General features: G+C 45.8%; 1 protein-coding gene across 1 annotated transcript in view; it reads left to right on the top strand.

The window, feature by feature from the left end:
• Window positions 1-9,214, top strand: part of sipa1l1 (signal-induced proliferation-associated 1 like 1) — an 83,370-nt gene extending 74,156 nt beyond the window's left edge. Inside the window, exons 20-25 of the mRNA XM_084148624.1 lie at window positions 60-255; window positions 794-1,022; window positions 1,303-1,455; window positions 2,490-2,607; window positions 4,249-4,327; window positions 9,023-9,214. Coding sequence (XP_084004750.1) covers window positions 60-255; window positions 794-1,022; window positions 1,303-1,455; window positions 2,490-2,607; window positions 4,249-4,327; window positions 9,023-9,166 — 919 coding nt within the window. The 3' untranslated portion in view covers window positions 9,167-9,214. The remainder of the gene's footprint in view (window positions 1-59; window positions 256-793; window positions 1,023-1,302; window positions 1,456-2,489; window positions 2,608-4,248; window positions 4,328-9,022) is intronic.
• The last annotated feature ends 4,863 nt before the right edge of the window (window positions 9,215-14,077 follow it).

Here is a 14,077-nt window from a genome sequence, read left to right as displayed (position 1 = left end):
TCTTTTGCATGGCTGTATTATCTGACCCCTGCTCCCTGCTTGTTATTGTGTGTCCCCAGGAAGTCTCCAGGGGAGGGAGGAAGTGGAGGAGAGGGGAGTGGCGGAGGAGGGGGGGGTCAGGGTGGGGGTCATAGCAGAGCCCATCACGGCCCCCAGCCACACCTCACCCACGCTAAGACCACCGTGGAGGACGATATGAAGACACTGAGTCCAGACAGCCCTCCCAAACACAGACGACACAAGGTCAAGGACAAGGTACAGGATATTAGCTTGTAACATTGTGGGTGAACTTTCCCTTTAAAGGAGCAATCTTTAAATGGGTTATCTTTCCTTTCCACCCACATACTGCAACCATACTTGGCCAAAGCCAAGCAAACTATTAAAGACAGCAGAGTTAGAACTTTTGATCCCAAATTTAAAGTTACAGATTGTACCTTTAATCATCCTGCATGTTAAAACTTAAATCCTCCAGCTGTGTGTTTTTATTATATTCACTTATGATAGCAGGTGACATCAGTTTAACTCTCTCTCACTCTCACCCTCTCTCACTCCCTCCCTCGCTCTCTCTCACTCCCTCCCTCGCTCTCTCTCACTCCCTCCCTCGCTCTCGTTTTCTCTCGCTCACTCGCTCACTCGCTCTCTCTCTCTCTCTCTCTCTCTCTCTCTCTCTCTCTCTCCCTCTCTCTCTCCTGATCTTTCTCTCTCTCTCTCTCTCTCTCTCTCTCTCTCTCTCTCTCTCTCTCTCTCTCTCTCTCTCTCTCTCTCTCTCTCTCTCTCTCGCGCTCCCCTCCAGTCCTCATCCTCAGGCCAGCCCCCTACCCGTCGGTCTCTCCACCGGACCCTGTCTGATGAGAGTATCTACCGGGGCCAGCGTGTCCCCTCCCTGAGGCTGGGGGACCTAGAACCAGACCCCGCCCTGGCTAGTGACGTGTTGTTTAGCTGCTCCACATTGCCACGCTCTCCCACCACCCGCGGGGTGCCCCTCAGACGACCTTCATACAAACTGGGGATCAAACTACACGGTGAGAGGAGACGTATTGACACAGGGTCTGGGGAATGTGGCGTAAACAGCTTGAGACAGTTGGAGGATTTGACACATTGGTGACTTAATACTTGATGTGGCGGAGCTGGGTGATAAAGGTTGTGTATATGCTGCCCTCCTCTGGTAGAAAGTGTATTGACCTACATTTTGGTAAAAAGATTCATTACATTAATTTCCGACTATTCAAGAATAATAGCCTGCAGTAGTTTATTTTTCAATGAGAGAGGGAACCAATCGGTCTTCCTGTCCTCTCTCTGCAGGTGACCTGTCTGCGTCTGACACGTCATTGGCTGAGATGGTTGAGCGACAGCGCCACCCCCTCCCCCAGGAGCTGATGCCCCTCCCCCCCTCTGAGAGCAGGGACAGCCCCCTGGACTGGACCCACATGGTGGATGTAGCCAACACCTTCGAAAGTAAGAGATACTTCTGTGTGTGTGTGTGTGTGTGTGTGTGTGTGTGTGTGTGTGTGTGTGTGTGTGTGTGTGTGTGACTGAATTCACCTGGTGCATGTGGCCAATACCACATGCACCAGAGAGACAAGGAATTAGTGTATACTATGAACACTACATAGTAATGATGTGTCTCTCATGACAACAGTTACTAGTGTGAGAGGGGAGTTATCATTGGTACTCTATACTTTTACTGCAATTTGAGAATGGGAAAGACCACCTATCTTTGTCTCAACCTTATCTCCCTCTCTCACGTTTTCCCCTTACAATCCTATATTTCTCTCTTCTCTTATTTACTCAACCTCCCTCACTCTCTCTCCTTCTCTCCCCCATCTGTCTCTCTCCCCCATCTCTCTCTCTCCTCTCTCCCCCATCTCTCTCTCTCCTTCTCTCCCCATCTCTCTCTCTCCTTCTCTCCCCATCTCTCTCTCTCCTTCTCTCCCCATCTCTCTCTCTCCTTCTCTCCCCCATCTGTCTCTCTCTCTCCTCTTTCTCTCTCTCCTTCTCTCCCCCATCTCTCTCTCCCATCTCTCTCTCTCTCCTTCTCTCCCCATCTCTCTCTCTCTCCTTCTCTCCCCCATCTCTCTCTCTCTCCTTCTCTCCCCATCTCTCTCTCTCTCCTTCTCTCCCCCATCTCTCTCTCTCTCCTTCTCTCCCCATCTCTCTCTCTCTCCTTCTCTCCCCCATCTCTCTCTCTTCTCCTTCTCTCCCCTGTCTCTCTCTCTCTCCTTCTCTCCCCCATCTCTCTCTCTTCTCCTTCTCTCCCCCTTCTCTCCCCCATCTCTCTCTCTTCTCCTTCTCTCCCCCTTCTCCTTCTCTCCCCCGTCTCTCTCTCTCCCCCGTCTCTCTCTCTCTCCTTCTCTCCCCACGTCTCTCTCTCTCTCCTTCTCTCCCCCATCTCTCTCTCCCCATCTCTCTCTCTCCTTCTCTCCCCATCTCTCTCTCTCCTTCTCTCCCCATCTCTCTCTCTCTCCCTCCCTCCCTCCCTCCCCCTCCAGTCCAGAGAGGGTTTGTGTTTAGTGACTCTAACCACAGAGGAAGTGGAGCCCCCAGCCCTCAGCAGACACATCCCAGCCTGGAACTACAGCCTGCCCCTCTATCCAGACCTTCATCCAGGTAACACGGCTCAGATATGTTATGAGGTGCACTAAATATAGAATTCATGTTTTGTAGTAGCATACAGGATCTGCCTGTGCAAAATAGGTTTCTAACCTCAAGTGTCTTTTCCTGGTTAAAGTGATTCTCCAGAGGTTTTGTATCATTTCAGCCAGTACTTTTGAAAGTGGTGCTCGCTACCCAAAACAGGTCCCTGAAAACTGTGAACAACGTCATCCATTTCCTATGATATGTTACGTCCTGTAATAGTTATTTTTTCTGCAATTTGTACAATAATTTGTACAATTTGTTCAATACGTTAGAATGCTGTACATTGACTACAGCTCAGTGTTCAACACCATAGTGCCCTCAGCTCATCACTAAAGCTAAGGACCCTGGGACTAAACACCTCCCTCTGCAACTGGATCCTGGACTTCCTGCCGGGCCGCCCCCAGGTGGTGAGGGTAGGCAACAACACATCTGCCACGCTGATCCTCAACACGGGGGGCCCCTCAGGGGTGCGTGCTCAGTCCCCTCCTGTACTCCCTGTTCGCCCACGACTGCGTGGCCAAGCACGACTAACACCATCATTAAGTTTGTCGACGACACAACAGTGATAGGCCTGATCACCGGCAACGATGAGACAGCCTATAGGGAGGAGGTCAGAGACCTGGCAGTGTGGTGCCATGACAACAACCTCTCCCTCAACGTGATCAATACGAAGGAGATGATCGTGGAACTACAGGAAAAGGAGGGCCGAGCACGCCCCCATTCTCATTGACAGGGCTAAAGTGTCCACATCACCAACAAACTATCATGGTCCAAACACACCAAGACAGTTGTGAAAAGGTAAAGGGGGATACCTAGTGAGTTGTACAACTGAATGCATTCAACTGAAATGTGTCTTCCACATTTAACCCAACCCCTCCGAAGAGGACACGACAACGCCTATTCCCCCTCAGGAGACACAGAAAATATTTGGCATGGGTCCTCAGATCCTCATAAAGTTATACAGCTGCACCATCGAGAGCATCCTGACTGGTTGCATCACCACCTGGTATGGCAACTGCTCAGCCTCCGACCGCAAGGCACTACAGAGGGTAGTGCGTACGGCCCAGTACATCACTGGGGCCAAGCTTCCTGCCATCCAGGACCTCTATACCAGGCGGTGTCAGAGGAAGGCCCTAAAAATTGTCAGACTCCAGCCACCCTAGTCAAAGATGTTCTCTCTGCTACCGCACGATAAGCGGTACCGGAGTGCCAAGTCTAGGTCCAAAAGGCTTCTTAACAGCTTCTACCCCCAAGCCATAAGACTGCTGAACAGCTAATCAAATGGCTACCCGGACTATTTGCATTGACCCCCCCCCCTGTATATAGCCTCTCTACTGTTATTACACATTGACTCTGTACCGGTACCCCCTGTATATAGCCTCGTTATTGTTATTTAATTGTTATTTTTGTTATTCTATTTATTTTTTTACTTTAGTTTATTTAGTAAATATTTTCTTAACTCTTATTTTTCTTAAAATTGCATTGTTGGTTAAGGGCTTGTAAGTAAGCATATGTAAGTACTTTAGATCAATCTCTTTAAATAAAGGTCAAATAAAGATGACCCATTAGGTTAGTGTGGTTAAATGTATGTTTGGCTCTCTGTCTCCACAGTGAGGGTCCTGCAGGTCTGGAGAGGAATGTGACCAAGCTGGAAACCGTGGTCAAGATGCTACAGGATGACCTGAAGAAGGTACCACACGCACACATTAGCACATGCCTGTACACACACACACACGGACCCACGCATGCACGTATGCACACACACAACACCCATTCAGCATCGTTCACACCCTTTTAAGCCTTAGCCCCACCCATCTCTTTAAGGATTCACATGTGAGGCCATGTACTAAACAACCAAAGATTTCAAGACTAAGGGCTGGTTTATACTACGGGTGTGTTCGAACATTCAATCTGGAGTGCCAGAGTGCACTCTGGGCGTTCGTAAACTCAGAGCGTTGTCAGATTGTCCGTTCGTAAATTCAGAGTGTTTCGCTCTCTGAGCGTTCAGAGCGCACACTGGACGCTCTGGCCGAAAAGTAGGGTTGATCCGAGCGTTCTGACCTAACAACCACAGTCAAGCACCCAATCTAACTGGCTAACGTTGGCTAGCTTGCTAGCTACTTCCAGACACAAATGAGAGAACAGCTCACTCTGACCATTTTACTCGCCCTAGCAGAGCTGGTTAGCCTGTTTTTTATGTTATCCAGAGCATTAGTGACTGCAACTGTGCTGCTGGCAACAATTTAATTACGCTTTTTTGCCAACTTTTACTGAAATAGTTACTTGCATAGTGGAGTCTTTTGTGTAGACATGTAGCTAGCTAGCTAAACAATGAACAATAATCCCAAATCATAACGTTACTACCCTGCATGAATCTGCAGGTAGCTAACCAACCAGGTTCAATGTTAGCTAGCTAACATTAGGCTATAACTACCAATGCAAATGGCTCTGAGATACGAATAATATTACTACACAGATCATACACGTAACGTTAGCTAGCTAGCCAGCCAGCTAACGTTAGCTAGCTAGCTAACAGTATACTTTAACTTGAAATGAAAACGAATTTCTGACAAAATTAGAAATGTGTAATATCTGAAAATTTTGCTAGCTAGACTCTCTTACCCATATGCATGGATGGACGCTTCTCCCTCTCTGTCACGGATGACATGGTTGCCCTTAGTTTTGAAGATGTAATCCAGGACAGGTGTTTTATACAACAGCCTTCTGTTTGTTCTCTTTTCGACTTTGTCTGCATATTTGCAATCAATCGGCAGAATTCTCTCCATCTCCTTAGCTATCATACTCTAATTCCACTGATTTCAAAACTCGGTCTTCCAGAATGTGGAGAGCAACACTTATGCAGTTCTACTACGTGATATCTTTCAAAAAAGCCACGTTAGAAAAGATTACCTACACATACTGACCAGCTCATATTATAGACAGAAGCGTGCTAAATGGCAGACCAATCCGAACTCATCTTTCGGCATGTCCAGCCCACTCATTATCTCAGCCAATCATGGCGAGCGGGAAGGTTGCTGTCTTTTTTCGGTGGCTAAACCAACTAGACTCGTAAATTAACAATTGTATTCGTATTTACAGAAGGCATACAAGTTTGTTATTAAGGCACATGAAAGTTCACGTTCCAGAAGGCATTTCTGCCCAAAAAAAGATTTTGATAAAAAAAGTTTACGTTCAAATGGCTCTCCTGTGAAGTAGTGACACGTGACATACGCCTAGTTTCCTGAAATGAGTCACATTTTTCATTCCTGTTGTAAAGAAAGGACATGGCAGTATTTGCATACAATGGCTAAGGGATTGGAACAATGAGTATTGTCTCAAACATGGCCGCACAGTTTATCATCCCTATCAGTGTTATAGCTACCGTCTGTTATATAGAGTTATCATCCCTAGCAGTGTTATAGCTACCGTCTGTTATATAGAGTTATCATCCCTATCAGTGTTATAGCTACCGTCTGTTATATAGAGTTATCATCCCTATCAGTGTTATTGCTACCGTCTGTTATATAGAGTTATCATCCCTATCAGTGTTATAGCTACCGTCTGTTATATAGAGTTATCATCCCTATCAGTGTTATTGCTACCGTCTGTTATATAGAGTTATCATCCCTATCAGTGTTATAGCTACCGTCTGTTATATAGAGTTATCATCCCTATCAGTGTTATAGCTACCGTCTGTTATATAGAGTTATCATCCCTATCAGTGTTATAGCTACCGTCTGTTATATAGAGTTATCATCCCTATCAGTGTTAAAGCTACCGTCTGTTATATAGAGTTATCATCCCTAGCAGTGTTATAGCTACCGTCTGTTATATAGAGTTATCATCCCTATCAGTGTTATAGCTACCGTCTGTTATATAGAGTTATCATCCCTAGCAGTGTTATAGCTACCGTCTGTTATATAGAGTTATCATCCCTATCAGTGTTATAGCTACCGTCTGTTATATAGAGTTATCATCCCTAGCGGTGTTATTGCTACCGTCTGTTATATAGAGTTATCATCCCTATCAGTGTTATTGCTACCGTCTGTTATATAGAGTTATCATCCCTAGCAGTGTTATGGCTACCGTCTGTTATATAGAGTTATCATCCCTAGCGGTGTTATTGCTACCGTCTGTTATATAGAGTTATCATCCCTAGCAGTGTTATGGCTACCGTCTGTTATATAGAGTTATCATCCCTAGCGGTGTTATTGCTACCGTCTGTTATATAGAGTTATCATCCCTATCAGTGTTATAGCTACCGTCTGTTATATAGAGTTATCATCCCTATCAGTGTTATTGCTACCGTCTGTTATATAGAGTTATCATCCCTAGCAGTGTTATAGCTACCGTCTGTTATATAGAGTTATCATCCCTATCAGTGTTATAGCTACCGTCTGTTATATAGAGTTATCATCCCTATCAGTGTTATAGCTACCGTCTGTTATATAGAGTTATCATCCCTAGCAGTGTTATAGCTACCGTCTGTTATATAGAGTTATCATCCCTATCAGTGTTATAGCTACCGTCTGTTATATAGAGTTATCATCCCTAGCAGTGTTATAGCTACCGTCTGTTATATAGAGTTATCATCCCTATCAGTGTTATAGCTACCTTCTGTTATATAGAGTTATCATCCCTAGCGGTGTTATTGCTACCGTCTGTTATATAGAGTTATCATCCCTATCAGTGTTATTGCTACCGTCTGTTATATAGAGTTATCATCCCTATCAGTGTTATAGCTACCGTCTGTTATATAGAGTTATCATCCCTAGCAGTGTTATAGCTACCGTCTGTTATATAGAGTTATCATCCCTATCAGTGTTATAGCTACCGTCTGTTATATAGAGTTATCATCCCTATCAGTGTTAAAGCTACCGTCTGTTATATAGAGTTATCATCCCTAGCAGTGTTATAGCTACCGTCTGTTATATATAGTTATCATCCCTAGCAGTGTTATAGCTACCGTCTGTTATATAGAGTTATCATCCCTATCAGTGTTATAGCTACCGTCTGTTATATAGAGTTATCATCCCTAGCAGTGTTATAGCTACCGTCTGTTATATAGAGTTATCATCCCTAGCAGTGTTATAGCTACCGTCTGTTATATAGAGTTATCATCCCTAGCAGTGTTATAGCTACCGTCTGTTATATAGAGTTATCATCCCTAGCGGTGTTATTGCTACCGTCTGTTATATAGAGTTATCATCCCTAGCGGTGTTATTGCTACCGTCTGTTATATAGAGTTATCATCCCTATCAGTGTTATTGCTACCGTCTGTTATATAGAGTTATCATCCCTATCAGTGTTATTGCTACCGTCTGTTATATAGAGTTATCATCCCTATCAGTGTTATTGCTACCGTCTGTTATATAGAGTTATCATCCCTATCAGTGTTATTGCTACCGTCTGTTATATAGAGTTATCATCCCTATCAGTGTTATAGCTACCGTCTGTTATAGAGTTATCATCCCTATCAGTGTTATAGCTACCGTCTGTTATATAGAGTTATCATCCCTATCAGTGTTATAGCTACCGTCTGTTATATAGAGTTATCATCCCTATCAGTGTTATAGCTACCGTCTGTTATATAGAGTTATCATCCCTAGCAGTGTTATAGCTACCGTCTGTTATATAGAGTTATCATCCCTATCAGTGTTATAGCTACCGTCTGTTATATAGAGTTATCATCCCTAGCAGTGTTATTGCTACCGTCTGTTATATAGAGTTGCTGACTAAATCAAACATTTATCCTTTGTCTCACCTTTGCCCCATTCCTTCGATTATTCTCCCTCCTCTTCCTTCCTCCCCTCCTCTTCCTTCCTCCCCTCCTCTTCCTTCCTCCCCTCCTCTTCCTTCCTCCCCTCCTCTTCCTTCCTCCCCTCCTCTTCCTTCCTTACTCCTCTCCTCTTCCTTCCTCCCCTCCTCTTCCTTCCTCCCTCCTCTTCCTTCCTCCCCTCCTCTTCCTTCCGCCCCTCCTCTTCCTTCCTCCCCTCCTCTTCCTTCCTCCCCTCCTCTTCCTTCCTCCCCTCCTCTTCCTTCCTCCCCTCCTCTTCCTTCCTCCCCTCCCCTCCTCTTCCTTCTGTTACTTTCCCTACTTCTATCTCTTCTTCTCTCCCTCTTAACTCCTCTTCCTCCCTCCCTTTATATCCATCTCTTTATTTTTCTCTCTGACCACCCTTGCCTTTCTCCCACCTTCCTTCCCTACCTCCCTAACCTCCATCCCCCCTCTCTCTCTCTCTCTCTCTCCCTCCCTCCCTTTCTCTCTCATCTTTACCCTACACATCTTTCCCTCTAATCCTCCCTCCCCCTCTATCCCTCTATCTCCCTCCCTCCCTCCCTCCCTCCCTCCCTCCCTCCCTCCCTCCCTCCCTCCCTCTTGTAGGAGCGTGAGGAGAAGCAGCGTCTCCATCTGCAGATCAAGAGGCTGTGGGAGGATAACCAGCGGCTGCAGGAGGAGTCCCAGAGCTCTGCTGCCAAACTCAAAAAGTTCACGGAGTGGGTCTTCAACACCATCGACATGAACTGAGACAGACAGAAGAGGACAGGGTGGGGTGAAAGAGAAGGAGGATTCTCCCACATTAACCAGAAGAGGAGGAGGGGGGAGGGGGAGGGGGGCGGGGGAGAGCGAGAGGAGACAGAGGAACAAGAGAGTGATTGTCCAAGCACCGGTGCCAACCCCAAAAACATTTCCCTTCTCCCTAGCACAAACTGAACTACTTATTCCACCCTCCATGCCTCCTCCTTGTTCCCTGAAGTTTCTCTTTCACTCTCTGAAGTGCCAACTAAGGTTTCCCCTCTCAACAACCCACTGAAACTCAGGATCAGCTAGAAGGACAGTCTTCTTTTGTTAAATAATGAAGGACTTCTTTCATACTGTGGGATTTGAAGGCGAGCTGTGTGTGTAATTGTGATGGGCTCTCAGTACTGCCAAGAAATACTGGAGCTCAGAAGACTAGAGGTCTGTCCTCCTCCTCTCCTCCCTCACTGTCTGAGCTAACTTCACTCTGGGGGTGGTAGGAAGACTGACAGACACCGAGAGGGAGAGGAAAAACCCAATAGCCAGCCTCTCAGTGGCTGTACAGTACATCTCTTCAGCTAAGGCCTCAGAGCACCTAGAGCACACCGTAACTGTGGAAACCGTGGAATCTGATCTCTCCTCTCCCTTCTTCCGTCCGTCTCCACTCTTCCTCCTCCTCTGCAACTTTGACTCGTCTGACGCTACCTCTGTCTACGCTACCCCAACAAACAGGTAGACAGATGGACGTAGGGAAGAGACAGACAGGCAGACAGGCAGACAGACAGACAGGCGGAGGGAAGAGACAGACAGACAGACAGGCAGACAGGCAGACAGGCAGACAGGCAGACAAACAGGCAGAGGGAAGAGACAGCCAGCCCTGTGTCACCAGCTGTTTTCTGTCCAATCACATTCCTCAATCTACAGGGAACACACTTACAGATCTTTATGTATTTCTGTAGGAACAAACTAGAGGGAATGGAGACCCATCCGTATCTTTCCTGTGCTGTACATATCAACTAGCTATCTGTGGATTACTGTATATTCTGCATTCTGACCAACAACGCATTGTACCTGTACTGTTTTGGACCGTGGCGTTGAGAGGTACATGGAGTTACATCAAGCCTAATGTACTGTAATTAGGCTAGGCTACATCTGAAGGAGAACTTAACAAGAGTCAGTGTTTTTTGGTTTTGGTTGACAGCCATTCCCCCATACTTCTCCCAGATTGCCCCTCACTAGTCTGGTTGGGCAGCAGTGTGTCACAACCGAGCCTATATAGCTGACATACACAAGGCTACCACACACACACTCTCACCCCACAACCACACACACACTCTCACCCCACAACCACACACACACTCTCACCCCACAACCACACACACACTCTCACCCCACAACCACACACACACTCTCACCCCACAACCACACACACACTCTCACCCCACAACCACACACACACTCTCACCCCACAACCACACACACACACACACACACACACACACACTCTTACCCCACAACCACACACACACTGAAACGTCTGGCATTCTCAATCCTACAATTATTTGCAGGTGCTTGTGACACTACGACCAAACCTGACAACAAAACTTCATGCCACGACCGATTCAAAACGAAAGCCATCATTATCAAGGACTCCATGATCACATGACATGGCTGAAATCAGGGGCATATTGGTAATAGGACTGTGTGTGTCTTAAAAGCAATAGCAAAGAGTACAACCAAACGTCTTATTCCTCTCAGTGGAAAGATCTGAAGTCAAACATGGGAACCATAAGGTTTGAAACAGCCATCTTAAAGGACATTTCCACCCAAAATGCAGCATTGTATAATGCAAAATGCATCATACCGGCTGTGTTTCTGTATTTTGAAAATTATACATCTTGAAAACTTGATTGCTGACATGCAAAACATTTTGGGACTATATCAACAATGGACTAATGAAACAAATATCAAAAGAGTATCTGGGTGGACTTTTCCTTTAATATTTACTTTTTTTCTTTATTTTTTCTTCTAAAAGCAATGGGACATCTTCTGCCTTTGGTACTATGTGCTGAAGAGAGAAAGAGAAAGAAAGAAAGAGAGAAAGAGAGAAAGAGAAAGAGGATTGCTCTCCTCTTTCACCCCACCATCTCAAGGAATGTTAATTCTGTTGAACTTTTAAATTCCGATCGACGAATCGTTTTAATCGGGGAACATTTTCTGATGTATTTATGTCTTTGTATTATAAAAAGTAATAAATAAGTTGTTTTTAATTGCGTACAGTACAACTGAAGTCGTCAGTGTTTAGTTTTCTCTTATAAAATGTAATTATTTCCAGTCTTGCTATTAAAGCCTTATAATATGGTTTCTACTAGCTCTGGTCCACGGCAGTAGTGCATGTTCCTCCACTGCCGTTAGTGGAGAAACGTCTACTTACACCCTGGACCAGAGCTAGCTTTCTATATTATTAATATCTTGTTTTGTGGTGCCAGAGCCTGCTGTTGTTGTGTACAGTGCCATCCAGTGCTGAAAAGTGGAAGTGTCACTCAACTTTAAAACAATGTGCAGCCGTGATCCATCCACTGTGTACTGAAACGCTGCTCTCTCTATATAGTCAGAAAATACAGTCTCCGTTCAACTAAACCCCTAGATAAAGGAATAAAGGCTAACTATGTGATTCAATCTGAACCGTTCAACATTGTGAAGCTACTCTGACTGCAATAAAGTTGACTGAGAGCGATATGGTACAGTTTAACATGTCAAGGTGTTTAGGTTTGAATGAATGTGTTGGTTTCAATCTGTTCCTGTGTAGTCTGTTTTCTTCCTCCACTGATCGGGTCATAGCCTTGGTCCTGGCTTATCTCATAGCCCAACTCCTATGGTCACAGTTGGCAAGACAGCACAAACAGATCTGGAACCAGGCTAGGGAAGCAGGGAGGTGCCTTTTGAACAACAACCTGTAAAACTAATAAAAGGGATGACTTCTTATGTCAGCTGAACGATTACCTGCCAACACGCACACCAACCTGTCAGGTTTATTTGGAGCTGCTGCTAGACCAGTGTATTATAATGAAGGAACGCTATCTCTCCCCCTCCATACAGACACTGTTATAATGAAGGAACGCTATCTCTCCCCCTCCATACAGACACTGTTATAATGAAGGAACGCTATCTCTCCCCCTCCATACAGACACTGTTATAATGAAGGAACGCTATCTCTCCCCCTCCATACAGACACTGTTATAATGAAGGAACGCTATCTCTCCCCCTCCATACAGACACTGTTATAATGAAGGAACGCTATCTCTCCCCCTCCATACAGACACTGTTATAATGAAGGAATGCTATCTCTCCCCCTCCATACAGACACTGTTATAATGATGGAACGCTATCTCTCCCCCTCCATACAGACACTGTTACGTAAGATTGGCCAGACAGACACCAGGCCAGACAGACACATTTTTACATTTTAGTCATTTAGCAGACGATCTTATCCAGAGCGACTTACAGTTAGTGCATACATTTTTTTATTTCCATACTGACACCAGGCCAGACAGACACCAGGACAGACAGACAGACACCAGGCCAGACAGACACCAGGACAGGGAGGGAAACGCTTAGTCATCACACAGGTGGGTGTGTGTCTCTCTCTTACTGTGTGTGTATTTGTCCCTTGTGTCAGCGAGTGTGTGATGGGTATTGCCATATATATATACCAGCCAGCCCCGTATTCCCTCTACCTCCTCTAACCTCTGTTGGGGTGATGGGGTCTCTAATCTATACTCCATCTAACCTCTGTTGGGGTGATGGGGTCTCTAATCTATACTCCCTCTAACCTCTGTTGGGGTGATGGGGTCTCTAATCTATACTCCATCTAACCTCTGTTGGGGTGATGGGGACTCTAATCTATACCTCTAACCTCTGTTGGGGTGATGGGGTCTCTAATCTATACTCCCTCTAACCTCTGTTGGGGTGAGGGGGACTCTAATCTATACCTCTAACCTCTGTTGGGGTGATGGGGTCTCTAATCTATACTCCATCTAACCTCTGTTGGGGTGATGGGGTCTCTAATCTATACTCCCTCTAACTTCTGTTGGGGTGAGGGGGTCTCTAATCTATACTCCATCTAACCTCTGTTGGGGTGATGGGGTCTCTAATCTATACTCCCTCTAACTTCTGTTGGGGTGATGGGGTCTCTAATCTATACTCCCGCTAACCTCTGTTGGGGAGATGGGGTCTCTAATCTATACCTCTAACCTCTGTTGGGGTGATGGGGACTCTAATCTATACTCCCTCTAACCTCTGTTGGGGTGATGGGGTCTCTAATCTATACTCCCGCTAACCTCTGTTGGGGAGATGGGGTCTCTAATCTATACCTCTAACCTCTGTTGGGGTGATGGGGACTCTAATCTATACTCCCTCTAACTTCTGTTGGGGTGATGGGGTCTCTAATCTATACTCCCTCTAACCTCTGTTGGGGTGATGGGGTCTCTAATCTATACTCCATCTAACCTCTGTTGGGGTGAGGGGGTCTCTAATCTATACCTCTAACCTCTGTTGGGGTGATGGGGACTCTAATCTATACCTCTAACCTCTGTTGGGGTGAGGGGGTCTCTAATCTATACTCCATCTAACCTCTGTTGGGGAGATGGGGACTCTAATCTATACCTCTAACCTCTGTTGGGGTGAGGGGGTCTCTAATCTATACTCCATCTAACCTCTGTTGGGGAGATGGGGACTCTAATCTATACTCCATCTAACCTCTGTTGGGGAGATGGGGACTCTAATCTATACTCCCTCTAACCTCTGTTGGGGAGATGGGGACTCTAATCTATACCTCTAACCTCTGTTGGGGTGAGGGGGTCTCTAATCTATACTCCATCTAACCTCTGTTGGGGTGAGGGGGTCTCTAATCTATACTCC

The sequence above is a fragment of the Coregonus lavaretus genome (genome assembly GCF_964263955.1).
Source record: "Coregonus lavaretus genome assembly, chromosome: 31".
Lineage (NCBI taxonomy): Eukaryota > Metazoa > Chordata > Actinopteri > Salmoniformes > Salmonidae > Coregonus > Coregonus lavaretus.
The sequence above is the reverse complement of the archived record's forward strand: the minus strand, read 5'-3'. Positions and strand labels throughout refer to the sequence as shown.